At 32.7% G+C, this 21590-nt stretch overlaps 2 protein-coding genes across 2 annotated transcripts in view; both read right to left on the reverse strand.

The window, feature by feature from the left end:
* Positions 1 to 2099, reverse strand: part of LOC139513313 (E3 ubiquitin-protein ligase rnf213-alpha-like) — a 110077-nt gene extending 107978 nt beyond the window's left edge. The window contains exons 1-2 of the mRNA XM_071301707.1: positions 1881 to 2099; positions 323 to 530 (exon numbers count right to left, since the gene is read on the reverse strand). Coding sequence (XP_071157808.1) covers positions 323 to 530; positions 1881 to 2056 — 384 coding nt within the window. The 5' untranslated portion in view covers positions 2057 to 2099. The remainder of the gene's footprint in view (positions 1 to 322; positions 531 to 1880) is intronic.
* Positions 2100 to 5483: 3384 nt separating this feature from the next.
* LOC139520838 (uncharacterized) overlaps positions 5484 to 21590 on the reverse strand; it is a 29131-nt gene continuing 13024 nt past the window's right edge. Inside the window, exons 8-16 of the mRNA XM_071313862.1 lie at positions 17096 to 17334; positions 16038 to 16157; positions 15274 to 15441; positions 13083 to 13217; positions 10979 to 11019; positions 9337 to 9519; positions 8419 to 8606; positions 7143 to 7444; positions 5484 to 5732 (exon numbers count right to left, since the gene is read on the reverse strand). Of these exons, the coding sequence (XP_071169963.1) occupies positions 5484 to 5732; positions 7143 to 7444; positions 8419 to 8606; positions 9337 to 9519; positions 10979 to 11019; positions 13083 to 13217; positions 15274 to 15441; positions 16038 to 16157; positions 17096 to 17334 (1625 nt within the window). The remainder of the gene's footprint in view (positions 5733 to 7142; positions 7445 to 8418; positions 8607 to 9336; positions 9520 to 10978; positions 11020 to 13082; positions 13218 to 15273; positions 15442 to 16037; positions 16158 to 17095; positions 17335 to 21590) is intronic.

Below are 21590 nucleotides of genomic sequence, written 5' to 3' on the forward strand. Positions count from 1 at the left end.
ATATTTCCAATTGCAAATTATATTACTAACGTGGCTGGTAAATTGATTACTTATTACTGTATGACAACTGACAACAAGATTACACTTCATATTTAGTGCCAAAGAAAACTGTGATCAATTTTTTGGTCTATATTTAGCTAAACCAAAATTCATTTAAAATGAAAACCAGTAATTACAGATGGGCAATAACAATTACTAACTCCATATAAAATTTACACAATCAAAATAATTTTGAAGCTGCTGAGAGAAAAACAATTGCAGTGTGAGTTTGTAAAACTTTTTTTCCCAAATCTTCATTCAAGTTTTTGCAATAAGTACTCACCGTTTCCTTCAGGTCATTTTTTGTGATGTGTTTTTCATCTCTCACATAAAAGCATAATGAAGCCAGTACAATGTCTGGTGAAATCCATTTAGATTTGGCTACAAGAGGTAGCTGTTCAAGTGCAATACAAGACATCAGTGTCCTCGGTAAAAGGTAGTCCTTTTCAAAGTGAGGTGTCAACTTTTCAATAATATCTTCCAAATATTGCCTGAAAGAAATTTTATAATTGATTACTCCATGGAGACTATGCGAATAGATTAGAATTTAGTAACACGAAAAGAAAAAATTCAGACAAATTATTTATATTAAGCTTAAAATAAGTAAGATTTCAGTAAATTTTTAAATCAAATTTGAGAGAAATTGGGAATTTCATTTAAGTAAGTCATTTGAATTTCAAATCAGTCATGACTGGCAAATATGAACATTTCTAAGTCCTTGCGGGTAACAGAAGGTGTGAGAAATATTTTGTTTAAGAGTGAAATAACAGTTACAGGTAAAATAAAATAAAGTAATGAAAATTGAAATATCCTTGACATAAATATTGTAGGGACAAACAAATAGTTTCCAGCTGAATCCAGTTCATCACCTTTTCTTGTTTTAAATCGACTTTGATATTTATGTTATTTCCCTTAAATTTTCTATGTCTTAATGCTTATGTAGTTAGGTCTCAGAAAGAATTGATTGTTTGATAACATTGTTTATGCCAATTGACCTCCGGACAACTAAAGTACCGGTAACTCATTCATTAAAAGCAACTTGAGATTGGTGTTTTGAATTAGTTATGTTAAGGAAGAGATAGAACAATTACATTTTAATGTTGTGTTTCTGTTGTGTCGTTGTTCTCCTTTTATATATAATGCGTTTCCCTCTGTTTTAGTTTGTAACCCAAAGGAGTAGGTCCAGTAAGACCCCTTTTTGGCCCCAAAATATAGCAGTTTTACAAATTTGTTAAAATGTAAACTTTTAGTTATTTATTGGACAGTAGAATGCTTCTGCTACATAAATATGGGCTGTTTTTGACAATACAATGCACATATATCAGGTACTAGCACCATTAAGTCATGCTAAATTACTGAAATCTTTACAATTCTAGCATTTTAGTTAAATTTTCGACAGTTTTAGTGTGAAACGAAAGTGGCCGCATTCGTGTTCATCCTTAATATTAAAATGTAAGTTGTATTTTATGATAATACATAACATATATAAAGGTTGAGGATGAACACGGATGCGGCCACTTTCATTTTTGACAAAAATCATCTGAAAAGTGACATTTTTTCATTGATTTTTCATATTTGAGCTTGAATCGGGTTGTTTTTAATGACTAAATCAGTTAAAATCTTTCACATAAATTAATTGATTCAAATGAAATAGACGCTTAAGTGCTCAAAAAGTGGTCAACATCTTTCGTAAGATTAACCTGAAATTTGAGGCCAAAATCGGTCCTTACCGGACCTACTCCTTTGTTTTTTTCTCTATCGATTTATGAGTTTCAAATAGCTGTATACTACTGTTGCCTTTATTTATTTGGTAAACATTTGTTACATATAAATATACTTACTCTGGAATGTGTTTCTGCTTAAACTTTTTAAGATCAAAGCAATAATGGTCTTGATATGCAATTCCCCACCACACAGGTTTATCAGAATCATGCTCCACACTTTCATTTGGGTTTTCTCCAGATTGGCTGTACATAAAGTGAATCAGCGGCATACAATACAACCAACTTGGATCCATATAATCAATTAGAATACCTGTTAAGTTCACAATTACTTTTGGTATCAACCTGAAAGAGAAAACAAATTAAGCATTCAAAATCATTCACACCTAACTTCATCTACATATTTAGTATACAGTTTCGGCATAATCCAGTCAAAAGTTTTCATGAATCAATATTGGTAAACTTTAGTTTTCAGTATCTGTAGATAAACAAATAAACAAGTAACAGCAATGACAATTAATACTTTTCAATTACAAATGAAAGTGAACCAACGCCTGGTGAGTCTGTAGTACGGTAGAGTCCATAAAGTGGATACCCGAGGGTATGCAGGGTCGTTATGATAAAAAACATAAAATGTAGAGAGTCTTATAACAACACTTTAAAGACTGCTGCAGAAATTTATTAATCGACATGTTTAGGTGCCTAGGGCACCGTCATCAGGATAAAAACAATACATAAAATCATGTTGAAGTACAAAATCGGGTTGTTAAAATTTAAACGTCACAATGTCACAATGGTAAGTAACGTTATTAATAGCAGTACATTGCCGAAACATGTCGATTAATAAATTTCTGCATCAGTCCCTAAAGTGTTGTTGTTATAAGACTCTCTACATTTTATGTTTTTTATCATAACGACCCTGCATACCCTCGGGTATCCACTTTATGGACTCTACTGTACTACAGACTCACCAGGCGTTGGTTCACTTTCGTTTGTAATTGATTTTATTTTTTTATCGTGAACCCCTGCATTCCTTTAAGAACCGCTGTTGCAACCAGCACTAATCATACTAGCCATTCGCACAGAGTAAACAAAGTTATATTTTATTGAGGCACCCACAGGAACCTTCTGAGAATGCTGCCATCAACCACAAGAAAAGAAATAGATAATAACGGACCATCTTAACCCAAAACAAGCCTAAAGGAGGAAAAGAACAGGGATAGGAAATTATTTCTCTCTAACAAAATTCATTTGTAATTAAATGCACCCGATTTTGTATTCTTCAATTTCAACAGATGCTCCCGAAAATATGTTTAATCAAACATACAACCCTCGAGATACAACCACTTTTACAGATTACTGGCCATTCCCGATAGTTTGATGAAGGAACACATAGTTAAAATTCAACATAGACTAGTGATATTTATACTTTGTCCTTTACTCTCGGCGACCAAAACATTTTACACCATTCCTGACGCGATTGGAAGCAGTACCTCTGGCCAAGGGAAGCCAGTCGAAATGGTACGGAATTGCTGATAAAATGTCGTCTACTTTGGGGAAGAAAGTTAACAGAACATTCAGACCACACAACCTATACAGTCTATACACAGCCTGACAACTTATTGTATTATTCTTTCCACGATGCAAGAGGACAAACACATGTTGGCAAAATAATTTTAACAAACATTTTCACAACAAAAACATTTTATTTTAATTTCTTTTTATAGTTTATTTACATACTTACAATGAACTTTCACTTTCACTTTCAGTACGTTGCTATTAATAACGTTACTTACCATTGTGACACTGTGACTTTTAAATTTTAACAACCCGATTTTGTACTTCAACATGATTTTATGTATTGCAATTAATACTTTTGTTTGATGTTTTGCTTTAAACATTCGTTTACAATTAAAGCTTTTTTCATTTTCTTATAAGCAGATTTTAATGGTAAGTTTACTACTGACATTTTCAACTTTCCTTAACCCTTTCGCCGATGAGTCCCGGTTTACGGGGATTCACGCTTCAGACAGCTGACGATGAGTCCCGTTTTACAGGGATCGGAATACCTCTTTTATGTTTCCCGCCCAAAACAGTGCAAACATCAGTTATCTTTCTTTGATGAATACCCGGATGAAAGTGTAAACATGGCGCTTCCGTTTGTTGAAAACCGTGTCAAAATCAGACGAAATTTACGGAATTTACGAGAATTTGAAATGAGGGAACATTTTTTTTGAAAGAAAATGGAAGAATTAGTTTTCATTGAAATTTATTATGAAGATCTCCCACTTGAGTAATAGTATCCAGGGAAGCCATTGTCTCAGAGTAGCTTCTGTCTTGGCAGCAATCGGTGAAAGGGTTAAGTAAAATTGATTAGTTATTGGTGTCAATGTCACTTTCAGTACTTTTAACTTGGGTGTACCCAGGAGTACAAGGAGAGAACAACCCCTGACCAACCAGCTAACTGGCAATTCTAGTCAAATAAGATCTGAGACTAACACATTTCAAATGAACTGGGTTCAAACTAAGCAGGCAAGAATGAAAAGAAATGGCTCCAAATATCATTGAAAATTCCTGAAAATTCAAATATACCTTTATTTGTTTGCATGTTCATCACGGATCAGAATACAACAAGAGGCTGTCACAACGACAGCAAACCGGATTTATTTACATTTATTTGTGTCCTGGCAATATCACAAGAACCATTACTGATGAATGGTGAAAGTGAAAATCATCAATATCAAATTTGACCTCCATTTTGTCATCAGTATCATCATTTTGAAATAATAATATTTGAAAAGCTTAGATTGAATGGTTCATGAGTAAATGCAACAACGTGAATTGAAACGCCATTTTACGATCTTTCAAGAACCATAACTCCTGAACAGTAAAATTCAAAATCGTCATTATGGAACTTGACCTCTATTTTGTCATCAGTAACAACATATTAAAATTTCAAAAGCTTTGGTTGAATGGTTCATGAGAAAATGCACGGACACGACGGAAAACACCATTTTTCAATCTTTCAAGAACCATAACTCCTGAACGGTAAAAGTCAAAATCGTCATTATTGAACTTGACCTCCATTCTGTCATTAGTAACAACATATTAAAATTTGGGAAGCTTTGGTAGAACAGTTCATGAGTAAATGCACGGACACGACTGAAAACTCCATTTTTCAATCTTTCAAGAACCATAACTCCTGAACGGTAAAAGTCAAAATCGCCATTATTGAACTTGACCTCCGTATAGTTGTCAGTAATAACATATTAAAATTTTAAAAGCTTTGGTTGAACAGTTCATGAGTTAATGCACGGACAACATTTGATTGCCGCCTTTCAAGAACCATAACTCCTGAACGGTAAAAGTCAAAATCGCCATTATTGAACTTGACCTTCTTATAGTTGTCAGTAATAACATAATAAAATTTTAAAAGCTTTGGTTGAACGGTTCATGAGTTAATGCACGGACAACATTTGATTGCCGCCCGCCCGCCCGACCGCCCGACCGCCCGGCCGCCCGCCGTACATCCCCAAATCAATAACCGACATTTTTGTCACAAAAATCCGGTTAAAAACATAAAATTCTATAGGACATATCTAATTGCTCCTAGATAATTTTAACCTATTAAGATTGATGTTCAAAATGCTTCAATCCACTCATTAGTTTCTTAAATGTAACACTGTAAGATTATTTCCTCTTTATAATTCTAAAAGTACAAACTCACTGAAATGTTTGAGGCATCTCTTCTTTCAAATGTTCAACCTCATATGGTTTTCCATCTTCGTCATATTCAGGCAGTAAAGCTTGACAAAGTGCACTTCCTTCATCCAAGCTCATGTTGAAATCATATTCTCTCAACAAATATGCAACAGCTATTGCATTCAGAATAATTTTCTGTTTGTCTTCTTTGCAAAATTCCTTCTTGTCTATAAATTCCTGCCATAATGGTTCTAAATGTTTTGTAAGAGCCTGCAATAAAGAGAACATGAGTGCACATCCTTAAGTTTCCTGTATGATTTACTCATCAATGGTTTCATATTTGAAGTATGTAATAGTAAGGTTTTTTTCAAGTATCATCATAACATTATCAATGTTCTATGAAATTGAGGTCAGAGTCTGATGAAGGATGCCAGACAGACATGTTACAATCATGCCATACACTTAATTTAGTGGTTCTTTTGCTAAAAGTACCTGAGAATCAGATCAAACCAAAATAATCTTTATATTGACCAATGAATCCATAAAAAGACAATAACAATCAAAACCAAATAAAAAAAAATTAGGTCAAGCTGATATAAACCCTGACAGTTAGAAATGTAGAGGTTAAGTTCAAGTGAAAACTGACTTACAGGCATGAGGACCTTACAAGGTATGCACATACCAAATACAGTTTTCAAATGGTCAATTTACTAGAGGCTCTTAAGAGCCTGTGTCCCTCACCTTGGTCTATGTGCATATTAAACAAAGGACACAGATGGATTCATGACAAAGTTGTGTTTTGATGATAGTGATGTGTTTGAAGTTCTTACTTTACTGAACGTTCTTGCTACTTACAATTATCTCTATCTATAGGTTGCACTTTGTAAATACAGCTGTTTCTCAAAATACGCCTCTTTTAGGGAGATCTTGAATATTCATAGAAAATTAATTTTGTTTACATACTGGTTCCCTGTTATGCTCTCTGTGTTCCATCTCACAGAGACATAACATGGGAATGTTACCAGTAAATATACATGTGCATATTGTTTACATTGAAATCTGTGGTAACCTTTTATTCCAGGTAGGGTAGTTAAGAAAATTAGTGTTAGTTTAAACTCTGAGAAGTTCAGGGCATATAAACGATGAAAATATGCCGCACAGCCCTATCTTTTGACCTTTGAAAAAAAATTGTGGTGCATATGAACTTTCAATTCTAGGATAAGATTTTTTTTTTTTACTTCATAGTAAAAGTGGTACATCTTGGTTGGTTGGCCAGGTCACCGGACACATTTTTTAAACTAGATACCCAAATGGCGAATGTAGACAAGTTTGGTTTAATTTGGCCCAGTATTTTCAGAGGAGAAGATTTTTGTAAAAGTTAACAACGACGGACGACGATAATGGAAGACGACTTCGACTGACGCAAAGTGATGAGAAAAGCTCACTTGGCCCTTTGGGCCAGGTGAGCTAAAAATTAGTACCCACAAAAATAAACAAACACAAATTCTTATGAAGGGTACACAAAGCCTTCTGAATCATATACAAAGCCTTTTAAGTGTACTCAAAGCAATTTAGGCATATACAAAGCCTTCTGAAGTGTACAGAAACCCAATTAGTCTTTCTAGAGCTACATTTGTATATTACATTTTCTACAAAATCAAAAATTATTTCTAAGCCTACTTCTCTGAATAGCTTCATTAAATTTTTTTGCCATACAGCTTGCATGAGGTTGCAGTAAGTTTTTTCTAAACTTTGGTGAACCAATCTTATTTGCATTATCATTGCTTCACCACAACATCCCGATGCTGAACATTTTGCGGACTGCCATTCAGGCAAAAAAACCTCAATTGACAGGCGAGCATCTTGATAAAGTTCTTTTCTGTACTGTTTTCCTTCCAACCCAGTATAACGCCAAAAAAGATTAGTCACTCCATCCTTGACTTCTAATCCTCTTACAACACCGTCATATTTATATAATCTACCTAAAAGATAAAAATTTCAGGATAAATGTCTTTAAATCAGACTTTGGGAATTTATAATTCCATGTATTTCAACAATTAATATTAAAGAACCTTAGTAAGTGCACTCACATACCCCACGTCCCCACATTGTCTCTAGAGAAATAAAGTAATTGTAAGAAAACAAAATTGTCTAAGAAAGAAAAAAATGAATCATAATTTCCTGTCCATATGCACATCTACATAGTATGTACTAATTATATACAAAGTTTCATGAAATTCTGTTGTGTGGATTCAGAGGAGTTGCGATGACAAACTGTTGCAGTAGTATATTCAAGCAAAAAGTTCAAAGGGGCATAACTCCTAGAAAATAATTAAATTATATTTTGTCGTCGATATGCACATCTACTTAGTATTTCCTTATTATCTAAAAAGGTTTTATGAAATTCTGTTGCATGGTTTTAGAGGAGTTGCGATAACAAAAAACAGGACTGACAGACTGGCAGACAACGGACGGGTCAAAACTTTGTTCCATGGGGTATAATAAAGATAAAAAGATATGATATGTTTGCCAATGAGACAACTCTCAACAAGAGACCAAATGACACAGAATTAAACAACTATAGGTCACTGAGCAAAGAGCAAAACTCACACTGCATAGTAAGCTATAAAGCTATTAAATTGTTTTTGAGATACAAAATATAAATTGGTCGTTTCAAGTTCACCATAAATTACAATTATCAAATGGCATGAAAAAATCATATTTTTTAAATTTATTACTTGTAAAATTGTTTAAATATAACTGATAAAAGCTTCCCTCATTAATTTTGGCACAAATCATTTTGCATTTTACAATTAGGTGTTGAATCTTGTAGACACATGCTCACATGAGTATTGTCTACATACTTGTATTCATACTTGAAAAACATATCTTGGGAACATTGTCTAGTGGAATCCAAACAATATATTTTTTCCCTTTTCTAATATTATAAATTTACCATCAGTATTTTTTAGATCATCTGGCTTTACATATAGATATCTTATATTGTCACTGGTGTTATAAATGTACTCCATCATGTCTGTGTTCCCAGAAACTACAAAGTAACTGTACGCAATTGAGGTTGTCAAATAATCCCTTGGAATATGTATCAATCTTTCAACTTTGTAACTTCCATTTGAAAGTTTCCTGAAAGCAAGCATTAAAAAATTAACACAGTTTATATTAAATGAGAGAAAACCTGTTATTCAATATAAGAAAAAAATCAACAGTATAAATTTCCAGGGTTTGTTTTTAGTTATAGCGTTTCAAGAGTATCCTTTTAAGGCATGCTAAAAAGTCAGATAGTTATGCCATACAATATCTACCATTCATATGTAAAGACCTAAAAAGAACATTTTATATTGCAACAATACTATTTGCAAAAAATGTGCAGTATTTAAACATTTGTAATAGTTAGCACTAGTCATATAAAGATGTCATTTCTTAGCAAGCTTCACATTACTCCTTGTTGTACAATGTTGTAACACTCATACTTTTTTTTAATTTCTATTCAGAGACAATGTATTGTTTTTCTATATTTCACTATAGTTGTGTATGGTAGGATTATAACCCATTTGATAAACCACACATTGATTAAATTTCTCTCATACTCAAGCAGCTTCAAGTCATATTGGTTCTGATCATCACACTTACCATTTTCTATTAATTTATTAGAGGAACATCCGCATATTCCTCAACTTTTTCCTAATGATAACTATATTTACCTTTCCAAGATAGTTGAAAAAAATCTAACTTTAAAAAGCAATGTTCACCAATATAGAATATATATATTTTATCTAGCCATTACTATCTTTTCATTGAATATTTATTGTTTTCTGTGTGCAAACGTAGTCATATGCTATCATAGTATACTAACTTCATTGGAAACAATTCATGTGTCTTGCTAGTCCATCCACCAAGCCTATTCAAGGAAAATCTTATATAAGCAGTACAGCTATCATCATAAATTGATGAATGAATTATTGCATGAAAGAAGACATCAAAAGATGAAGAATTTGTTGCTTTTCCTAGTCCTTTCTTATGTTGAATTTCTGCAGACCTATCAAATAAAGACGGGATTTTAATTCAATATAATTTTTATTTAAATTTGAAATTACTGTAAAAGAATTTAAAATAAATGGGGAATGTGTCCATGGGACACAGATGATGCACTCGCTTGCATATCATATAAAGTTATGAAGGGACAAAACTGAAGAACATTAATCAAAGTGCTTGTAAGCACCCAAGGGAAAAGATTGTTTTAATTTTTCAGAGAACATTGCATTGTGTAGTTGATTCAACTACAATTATGGACAAAGGAAGATACCTTCAATTCTAAAAATTTCTTTTAAAGTACATCATTGATATTTTTAGAACAGATATTAAATTCCTCCACCTTTAACTAGTTATGTAATTTTCTTGACACATATAACATTGTTCTGTGACTTGAATATCTGAGAAACTATCTCATTGAAAAATTTCTGGATATGTTCAATGATAGAAAGTATAGAATGTTTGATCAATGCACTATATTTTGTGTATCTCAAAGGTATTGATAAACCATGAAATATTTTGATATCAAGTCAGTCCCATAGTGTCTTACCTAAAAAGTGATGCTACAAATATTTGTACTTGATTGGAGTTTTGTGGTAATAAGTATAGTGTATAAGATTCATAACATTTGGTTGAAGCAAACTTAAGTCAGAGAAAGAAACAAAAGAATCACAAATTTTTCCATTTGTAAAGAGATATATCTCTAGAACAGTTAAAGTGACAGCACTAAAATTCGAACTTGATCTGTATTTTTGTGGTAATAAGCATTGTGTGTAAGTTTAATAACATTTTGTTCAGGTTAAGTTAAAGAACAGATACAAGAAAATCCCCAATTTTTCCATTTGTAAGGGGCATAACTGTAGAATAGTTGAAGTGACACCACCAAAATTCATCCTTGACCTGTGTTTTGTCAAAACAAGCATTGTGTATAAGTTTAATTAATTTGGTTGAGGCAAACTAAAGTTAGAGAATGGAAATAAACAAATTCAGCATTTTTTTTCAATTTGTAAAGGGGAATAACCCTAGAAAGCTTAAAGTTACACCACCAAAATTCACACCTGATCGGTGTTTTGTGGTAATAAGCATTTTGTATAAGTTTCATTTTGTTGAAGCAAACTAAAATTAGAGAATGGAAACCAACTTTGGGATGTTCGTAAAGACAGACAAGGGTAAAACTTAATGCCCACTCCGCTATTAATGGGGGGGGGGGGCATAAAAATGCTTGATAATCACCAATAAGAGATCATCATGATCATAAAATATCAACCACTGGACACAATGTAAAACTTTTATCAGTTCTCAACTTTTTCTTTTTCCATTAATCATTGACTATGTCATGGTCATAATGGAATTCACTACAAAGTTTTACATTTTTTCACTTCAAAATTTACAAGAGGTAGTTTCTAAGAATAAAATTTTCCTTATAAAATGAATTTAATTTTGTTGGCTTATTTATTTTTAAATACCTTGTATCTGTTCCATTCTTTTGAGCTCTTTTCTCAATCTCCTAGAAAAAAATAATCAACACAAAATAATTAAACATTTAAAATTCTAAGTTGCAAAATCATTCAGAAATGGAAATCTTGGTCTGCTTATCTTCCAAATATCTGCTCATATATATACTGTGGATTCATAAAGGCTAAACTGCTCGCATATATTATGTGGATTCATAAAGGCTGAACTGCTCACATATATTGTGTGGATTCATAAAGGCTGAACTGCTCACATATATTATGTGGATTCATAAATGCTGAACTGTTCACATATATACTGAGAACTCATAAAGGCTGAACTGTTCACATATATACTGAGAACTCATAAAGGCTGAACTGTTCACATATATACTGAGAACTCATAAAGGCTGAACTGTTCACATATATACTGTGTATACTGTGGAGTTATTTATTTTTATGGGAACCAATTTCTGAGGATTTAGGAAAAATTGTATTTTTGTGGATATTAATTTTAATTAGCTGTTTTGTCAAAATCTACACACAAGCTTCAAGAAAAATTCCTACTTTGTCGAACTTTGTCATTTAAAGTCATGGTACATCTTTACCATGAAAATCCACGAATAATTGTATCCAACATCTAATAATGGATTGTCAGGAATAGACAAGTGAAACTGCGAGCTACTGCTCACTGATGATACCCCCGCCGCAAGGGGATAATATTAATAGTGTAAAAATATGCAAGTGTTCGGTAAACAGGAAGTTGTCGAGTGATGAATCTGAAAACGCATCACACGGTATAGCTGACTTATAAAAATCCTGAAACCAAATTTCAGAAATCCTTGTATTGTAGTTCCTGAGAAAAATGTGACGAAAATTTTTAACTTGGTTATCATGTGTAAAATCATACAAGTGTTCTGTAAACAGGAAGTTGTCGAGTGATGAATCTGAAAAAAATCATACAAGTGTTCGGTAAACAGGAAGTTGTCGAGTGATGAATCTGAAAACGCATCACACGGTATAGCTGACTTATATAAATCCTGAAGCCAAATTTCAGAAATCCTTGTATTGTAGTTCCTGAGAAAAATGTGACGAAAATTTTCAACTTGGCTATCATGTGTAAAATCATACAAGTGTTCGGTAAACAGGAAGTTGTCGAGTGATGAATCTGAAAACGCATCACACGGTATAGCTGACTTATATAAATCCTGAAACCAAATTTCAGAAATCCTTGTATTGTAGTTCCTGAGAAAAATGTGACGAAAATTTTCAACTTGGCTATCATGTGTAAAATCAGACAATTGTTCGGTAAACAGGAAGTTGTCAAGTGATGAATCTGAAAACGCATCACAGGGTATGGCTGACATATATAAATGTTGATACCAAATTACAGAAAGGATGGATGTGTAGTTCCTGAGAAAAATGTGACGAAAGTTTCATGGGACGGACTGACTGACGGACGGACTGATGGACGGACTGACGGACGGACTGACAGACAGAGGTAAAACAGTATACCCCCCCCTTTTTTAAAGCAGGGGTATAAATAGTTAATTTTAATTAATTTGATTAGTTTCAGATTTTTCGTGGGCCTATTATAGCTGACCATATAGTATGGGTTTTTCTCATTGTTGAAGGATGTATGGCTATAATTGCTTACATCCACTTAATTTGAACTTTGGTGGATAGTTGTCTCATTAGCAATCTTACCACATGCCCTCATTTTAATATTCACAATGGAAGTGTTGCAGGCTTTATATTCAACACTTCATCCTTCATTATTTAACTTATATGAAAGAAGGAGGTAGGTAAGCCAAGTCATAACTGTCATGATGCAGACCAAATATGAAGAAAGGGCCAAGGGGTGAGAATAATATCATTCAATATCTAAAATTCAAAGTATTGGCAAATAGCAAGTAAGAATATAAACAGATGAGTACCTTATCATAGTCAAGTTACCTGAAGTCATTCTGTTTCATAGTTCCAAGAGAAAGTAACAAAAGTAATTGTTTTTAAAAACACTTTGTTCTATCAATTTTGTCCTTTTGAAAAAAAAAATTTAAAACCTGGGACTAACAATTATTTACTAAAATTACAAATATTTAATTTATTTCTTCTGTACCTGTTCTTTGTTTCCTGCTTTATTTTCCTTTTCTTTCATTGCTTTAGTAGTTGCTCTTGTGATTCTTTTAGAAGTTTCATTATCTACTGGCTTATCCTCTGAACTTGCAATCTCCTTTTTCTCCTTTTCAGAAATCTTCAAAGATGAACAAGACTGGATATGAGATCAAACTACAGACATTTTTTTGAACTATAATACAAGTACTAAATGTAAATAAATTATCAATTAAAATATTGTAAAGGGTTCTGTGGATTTGTGATTGAAAATGTCAGCGTGAAAGTGTAATGTTGACTGAAACTAGAGGCTCTAAAGAGCCTGTGTCGCTCACCTTGGTCTGTTTGAATATTAAACAAAGGAAGCAGATGGATTCATGACAAAATTGTGTTTTGGTGATGGTGATGTGTTTGTACATCTTACTTTACTGAACATTCTTTCTGCTTACAATTATCTCTATTTATAGTGAACTTGGCCCAGTAGTTTCAGTGGAAAATGTTAGTAAAAATCTACAAATTTTATGAAAATTGTTAAAAATTGACTATAAAGGACAATAACTCCTTAGGGGGTCAATTGACCATTTCGGTCATGTTGACTTATTTGTAAATCTTACTTTGCTGAACATTATTGCTGTTGACAGTTTATCTCTATCTATAATAATATTCAAGATAATAACAAAAAACGTCAAAATTTTCTTAAAATTACCAATTATGGGGCAGCAACCCAACAACCGGTTGTCGGATCCATCTGAAAATTTCAGGGCAGATAGATCTTGACATGATAAACAATTTCACTTCGTCAGATTTGCTCTAAATGCTTTGATTTTTGAGTTATAAGCCAAAAACTGCATTTTACCCCTATGTCCTATATTTAGCCGTGGCAGCCATCTTGGTTGGATGGCCGGGTCACCGGACACATTTTTTACATTACATACCCCAAAGATGATTGTGGTCAAGTTTGGATTAATTTAGCCCAGTAGTTTCAGAGGAGAAGATTTTTGTAAAAGATCACTAAGATTTACGAAAAATGGTTAAAAATTGACTATAAAGGGCAATAACTCCTTAAGGGGTCAACTGACCATTTCGGTCATGTTGACTTATTTGTATATCTTACTTTGCTGAACATTATTGCTGTTTACAGTTTATCTCTATCTATAATAATATTCAAGATAATAACCAAAAACAGCAAAATTTCCATAAAATTACCAATTCAGGGGCAGCAACCCATCAACGGGTTGTCCGATTCATCTGAAAATTTCTGGGCAGATAGATCTTGACCTGATAAACAATTTTACCCCATGTCAGATTTGCTGTAAATGCTTTGGTTTTTGAGTTATAAGCCAAAAACTGCATTTAACCCCTATGTTCTATTTTTAGCCATGCCGGCCATCTTGGTTGGTTGGCGGGGTCACTGGACACATTTTTTAAACTAGATACCCCAATGATGATTGTGGCCAAGTTTGATTAAATTTGGCTTAGTAGTTTCAGAGGAGAAGATTTTTGTAAAAGTTAACGACGACGGACGCAGGACGACGACGGACGCAGGACGACGACGGACGCAGGACGCCGGACGCAAAGTGATGGGAAAAGCTCACTTGGCCCTTCGGGCCAGGTGAGCTAAAAAGCAAGTCCATCTATCAGTAAAATACAGAAAATATTATTCTTTGATCTTTCCTGATCTTGAAGTTTGCCCCTTTTATTCAAATATCATAATAAATTCATGAAGATATACACTCGTTGTACTTCCTCAAACAAATAACTAATTTTTCTCTTGATTAAAAACCTTTTGCCAAAGTTATAAACTGATGTCTAACAAACATTAACACCAGACTGTATTTACAACTGCAAAAAAGTTGAAGTCCTTTTATTAGTAAAAGATGGGAAAATATTTGTGTGTGGGTTTTAGACCATTTATTCCCCTTTTTTTTTTACAAATCTTGCATGTTGTATGTTTAAAACAGTTGAGAAAAAATATTTGTTTTTCTATGATTTAAAGAATGATGACAAATTATATACAAATATTGTAAACAATGAAGCTGAAGTAATTCTATACATATTTTTTTACAGCCTACAGATTCAAATCTGTCGCATAAAAAGTCAATAAACCAGCAAATTAAAAATTGCAGCTTTTCCTGATCAAACCCATTGTGTAAATTTCTCTTGAATTAAGATATTAAAACATCATGGTTTATGCATACATCACTTTTGCTACTCTCTGCATTTGTATTATTCATTGCATCTGTAGTGACTTTCTGTCCTTTCTTTGTGCTATCTACTTCAGCTGTTGTACTGGAATTATCTTGAGGTGGGTCAACACTGCTTCCAGATTCTTGAATTCCATATTTTTCAGCATCACTTTGAGCAGTCTGTTAAAGAAAAGCATTACTGAATTCAATGTTTTTAAATCATTGGTTTCTAGGTGATCAGTTTTTAATGGTTAATGAAGCTTAAGTGCCTAGAGAAAAACCCTCTACCATTATTATTTTCACAATACCAATTTTCATGGATTTCTTGGATACAGGTATAGAAGTTTTCTATGGCTTTGTATGCAGACTTGAGATCTTACAAAGCATGTTTAACAATGCCACATTTCTGTGCCTTTTCCAAGTCTGGAACCTGTGGTATTTCTGAGTCTTGTATGTTTTTTCTATAATTTTGGTTCATTTATATGTTTCGTAATTTATGTGTTAGGTCCAATTTTGCTTAACTAGTATACATTTACTGTTAAGGGGCCACCTGAAGCAAACTTCTGGGTGCAGGATTTTCTCACTATGTAGCTGGTTTCTGCTCTTTGGTGTTGTTGTTGTTTCTAAGGACACATTCCCTGATTCTTATCACATATTTTTTTGTGAAACCACTGATTTAAATATTCATAAAAAAAAAATCCTTAATCCAAAAAACCGGTAACCACGAAAATATGACACTAATTCTAACAATTTCTCTGTGTATATAAATTACTTACAAATGTTTCCGTAGTGACATTAACTGACTCAGCAGGATGTTGGTCAGGTTTTTCCTGGGAGTGTTTGTTATCACCTTCTTCCTGAACTCCATGCTTATCTTTTGTTTCTACTCCTGTTGTCTGGAAACATTAAACATATAAATAGTTATATAAGAAAGCTTTTACCATGAAATAAAATTTATTGCATCCAGTTGTACTGTAATTAAAATCACTAGCAAATCAATAGACTCTCATAAATTATTTCTCTATTTTTTAAACCTTAAAATTTATTGAGTGGGTAACAAAAGAAAAATAAATATTCAATCCAAGAATAATAAAAATAAAAAAACGGGAAAATTTCAATAATTCAACTCTGAAATAATAAGATAAACAAAAGGCAACCTATAATTGTGCAAATTTGAATATGACAACCATTACATTTGCTTGAATTTACCAGTAATTTACCTAGGTTTTTACATGTGATTAAATCCTGAGAACTGGACTAATACATTTCTATTTGTACCAGATAAGAATAACCTAAATTTACAGTTTTTTGTAGGAAAATTAGTTATCTCATTGGTTGTTGTTTTTCATATTTGTTTTTCATTAATATAATTTTATACATAATTTGTCAATCATATCACATCTTCTTATTTCTTATATCAATAAGAGTTATTTTAGAGAACTCCTATAATTGCTTAAATCCACTTCCTTTGACATTTGGCGGATAGTTGTGTCTCATTGGTAAATCATACCACAATTCCTCATTTTTTTATTTTTTTGAAATTTCAAAAATTGTTGAGGGAAACTGAATTTTCTCTTTGTCTGTGCACTTTACAAAAGCTTCATTATTGCTTCTGCGAATTGTAACGTAAGTAGTTGCCTGAACTTGCAGTATTATCTCAATAAATGTGTATGGTTTTATTTGGTCACGTTCTATGAACAACATTATGCATTGACAATTCAAAATAATTATTTACCGATGTAGGCATTACATGGAGGCATCCGTTACCTATCTGCATCACAGATATTTAAAGGAAAAGAAAACAGTTAGTTAAAACAAGATATATGCAACAAACCTTTTCCAAATTGTCATTTTCTCCTTTAATCTTTTTCATTTGTCCTCCTTCCTCATCAGCTTTTCTCTTAGATGATCTTTCCTTGTTTTCCTTATTTTTGTCTCCTCCACCTGCCACAGATTCAGTGTCTGATATTAGAACAACTTCATCTTCTGTTTCCATCTCTGTCTGATCTTCTTTAATCTTTTCAGAATCTGATATAACAATGACTTCATCCTCTTTCTCTTTGTTCTCTCCATCTACAACAACGAGATGACAAATTTTTGGCGAATTAAAGATAATACATCTTTAAAAGTAATTATAAATAAAGAGACCTGTCAATTAGATTATTCCTGAAACCTCATATGTATATATATATATATATATATTAGTCAAATACATTTTGTTTAAATATACTTCTTCATTTTTTTGGTCTTTTGGAAAATGTTGTTTGTGCTGTATTTAGACCCTTCTACAACAAAATTTGTTTTACATGCACATGTATAAAAATTGCGGTTTTTATCCAACGCAATCATAGGTTTGAACATAGTTTTCAATTTATACTCGTTTATATATATATATATATATGTGAAACAGAATACCAGATGCTCCGCAGGGCACAGCTATATACGACCGCAGAGGTTGAACCCTGAACAGTTGGGGCAAGTATGGACACAACATTTAAGCTGGATTCAGCTCTAAATTTGGATTGTGATTAAATAGTTGACACAGCATAGGTTTCTGACACAGAATGAATGTGGTCTAATGAACTTCAAATATTTTTTTTGCCTTTGAGCAATTCACTATGCTGTTGAATATTAATCCTCTCAAAAAAATGTTCGAAGAAATTTTCTTTTTATTTATGAAATCTGAAATGAGAAAAATTTAACCCCCCCCCCCCCCCCCCCCCCCATTTTCTTTCACATCCCCCTTTTCCTTTTTCCAAAACTGATCTCAATTCAAATTCCTAATGGAGTTTGCAACAATAACTACTCATTTAAATACATCATAAAATATTAAAATGTAAAATAAAGTGCTTTTTATCACTGAATGGTAAAGATTGTTTTAATTTATCAGTTGGAAGTAAAAGTGAATATACATTGTATATTGTATAAAACAATGATTTAAGTTGATTCAACTACTATTCTGGACAAAGAAAGATAACTCCAATTGAAAATTTCTTGCTATTGCACAATATTGTGCAATTAGATATTTCTTGCTATTGCGCAATACTGTGCAATTGAAAATATTTGCCATTGCACAATACTGTGCAATTGAAGATTTCTTGCTATTGCGCAATACTGTGCAATTGAAAATTGCTTGCTATTGCACAATACTGTGCAATTGAAGATTTCTTGCTATTGCTGAATACTGTGCAATTGAAAATTTCTTGCTATTGCACAATACTTAATATAATAATTTTGGATCCTGATTTGAACCAACTTGAAAACTGGGCCCATAATCAAAAATCTACGTATATGTTTAGATTCAGCATATCAAAAAAGCCCAAGAATTCAATTTTTGTTAAAATCAAACTTAGTTTAATTTTGGACCCTTTGGACTTTAATGTAGACCAATTTGAAAACAGGACCAAAAATTAAGAATCTACATACACAGTTAGATTCGGCATATCAAAGAAAAAGAACCCCAATTATTCAATTTTTGTTGAAATCAAACAAAGTTTAATTTTGGACCCCGATTTGGATCAACTTGAAAACTGGGCCAATAATCAAAAATCTAAGTACATTTTTAGATTCAGCATATCAAAGAACCCCAATTTTTCAATTTTTGATGAAATCAAACAAAGTTCAATTTTGGACCCTTTGGGCCCCTTATTCCTAAACTGTTGGGACCAAAACTCCCAAAATCAATTTCAACCTTCCTTTTGTGTTCATAAACCTTGTGTTTAAATTTCATTGATTTCTATTTACTTATACTAAAGTTATTGTACGAAAACCAAGAATAATGCTTATTTGGGCCCTTTTTTGGCCCCTTATTCCTAAACTGTTGGAACCAAAACTCCCAAAATCAATCCCAACCTTCCTTTTGTGGTCATAAACCTTGTGTCAAAATTTCATAGATTTCAATTTACTGAAAATAAAGGTATAGTGCGAAAACCAAGAAAATGCTTATTTGGGCCCTTTTTTGGCCCCTAATTCCTAAAATGTTGAGACCAAAACTCCCAAAATCAATCTCAACCTTCCTTTTGTTGTCATAAACCTTGTGTTAAAATTTCATAGATTTCTATTCACTTTTACTAAAGTTAGAGTGCGAAAACTAAAAGTATTCGTACGACGACGACGACGCCAACGTGATAGCAATATACGACGAAAAATCAAAATTTTCGCGGTCGTATAAAAAATTGTAGCTTTAAATTTAGCTGTTTTCAAGTTTACCTCTGTGCAGAACTTGCCACAGCGATGAGGTATATAAATGTTCAAAACCAAATATATTTGACCTGGATTTCAGTTTTCTGTTTTATTTCATTTTTTTTTATGTATGTCATGTTCATATATCCTATAATAAACTGGTAATTCAATTCAGCGTTATATTATTTCATTTTCAGTGACTTTTAGATTCCTTAGGTATATATGATATTTTTTTTCTTTTCCTTTCTTTTCTGTAAATCATTGTACCTTTATGTAAATCATTGGGCAGTTTTATCCAATTTCTTAACATGAAGTTCCTTAAGATTAAAAAAAATTTATTATGGCTAAAAAATTTAATTCTGTAGTTAAAAGTCAACTTTAAAAGAAAAAAAAAATTATCAGTAAAATAGGGGATTTTTTTTAAATTTAAACATTTTACACTGGATACTGACTTTTGATCATAAAAATGTTTTGCTTGTTTCCAAGTTCATAAAATTGCATGAAGATTTGACAAATCCTTAAAAGTATAGAAAAAAAATACCACAGATTGGGCCTAAATGCTGACACCACCAAAACGTAGGATTAAAATGTCCTGGTGACAGACGCCACAAAAATAGTATTAGGCCTAAATTAAAATATTGTTTGTTTGCCCTTTTCCGACCCTATGTTTTGAAACAGGGTAGGTAGGTAGGTAAAATATTTTATTTTTTTCCAAAAAAAATAATTTGGCTTGGTATATTTTTTGTCATGGGTAGGTAGGTAGGTATAATATTTTATTTTATATTGCAAAAAAACATGAAACCCTGACGGGTTAAAATGCAAACATAGTACATTGTATACACAAGTGACAAGAAACATAATATACAAAATCTGCATAATGTCATTTTTGTCTGTTTTGCTTTTGCTAATAAGTTGATGAGACTAGTAGTATAATAGTCCCAGGAAGTTTTGAAAAAAAAATATCATGTAGAATGTGAAGTTAATTCATATGCAAGACTACTTTGTTTTCAAATATCAAAATATAGAGCTGTGCCGCATATTTTCAACGTGTATATGCCTAGAACTTTGAAGAGTTTTAACTTGCACTAATATTCTGTACTACGTACCTTGTACGCTGACCTCTACCTAAAGGTTTTCTGTATATCATAAGCGATTACTTTGTCCTGGTAAAATATGTCCGGGCAGAGATACATTACTAGTAGAAAAAGTCCCTAGAGTGTTTAAATTTGGTGTGTGTCTGGGTTTCCAATAAAAATGCTACAAGACTTGAACTCAATTCTGAATCTGAATAAGTACGTTGCAGGGCCAGTATATATGGCATCAGTGGCAACGGGAGAGAGGCGCTGGAAAATTAATCCAACGTTGTGAGAGCAACCGAAGTTTAAAGCTCTCAATTGTCTAAGCACACACGAGATTGTCTGGTAGTCTATTCCATTCGGGAACGTATTCTACATCGCAATTTATAAATGATCTGTTTGGAAAACTTGGGAGCTTTTACTGCCAAATATTCTCCACTTTACAGGCTTTTGCCACCTTTGGTCATGTCAGATATAAATAATACAGCAATGCTGGTCGAAGGCATCTTTAACATAATCATCCTGATCTACGGATTACAAAAGGCCATCCCTACTGTACATAGAATACAACTTCCGTTTACAAAAAAGTTTGTACACACGTTGATAATTTTGTATTAAACGAACTTTTTTGTAAGTGAACCCTGCTCTCCAAGTATAAAGATACAGAGTAACGTACGTCATATCTAGCTGTGAAAACGTAGCTCTATTGTCCTTTGATTTTTTTTTTGCCATAGATCTATGGTCCGCAAATATCAAAAATCATCAAAAGGACCTTAAGAGCTACGTTTTCGCAGCTAACGTCATATCATCATGTTTTCTCAAAGCGTTCAACATCGATTTCAAACAAATGCTTTGAAACTCTATATGCAAGTGTTCATGTCAAACGCTCACGAGATACCAAACGGACTAGACCTTATACGGTAAAGATAAAACCCGAGGATTCCGGTAAAAAAGTTTTGAGCGGGAAATACAAATATAAGATTTTTGGTAGGAACGAAAAGATAAAATAAAATAAAATCTTGCTGGTAAATACAAATAAAAGATTTTCAGGCGGAACGAATTGACAGGGTC

The sequence above is a fragment of the Mytilus edulis genome, chromosome 1 (genome assembly GCF_963676685.1).
Source record: "Mytilus edulis chromosome 1, xbMytEdul2.2, whole genome shotgun sequence".
Taxonomy (NCBI): Eukaryota; Metazoa; Mollusca; class Bivalvia; order Mytilida; family Mytilidae; genus Mytilus; species Mytilus edulis.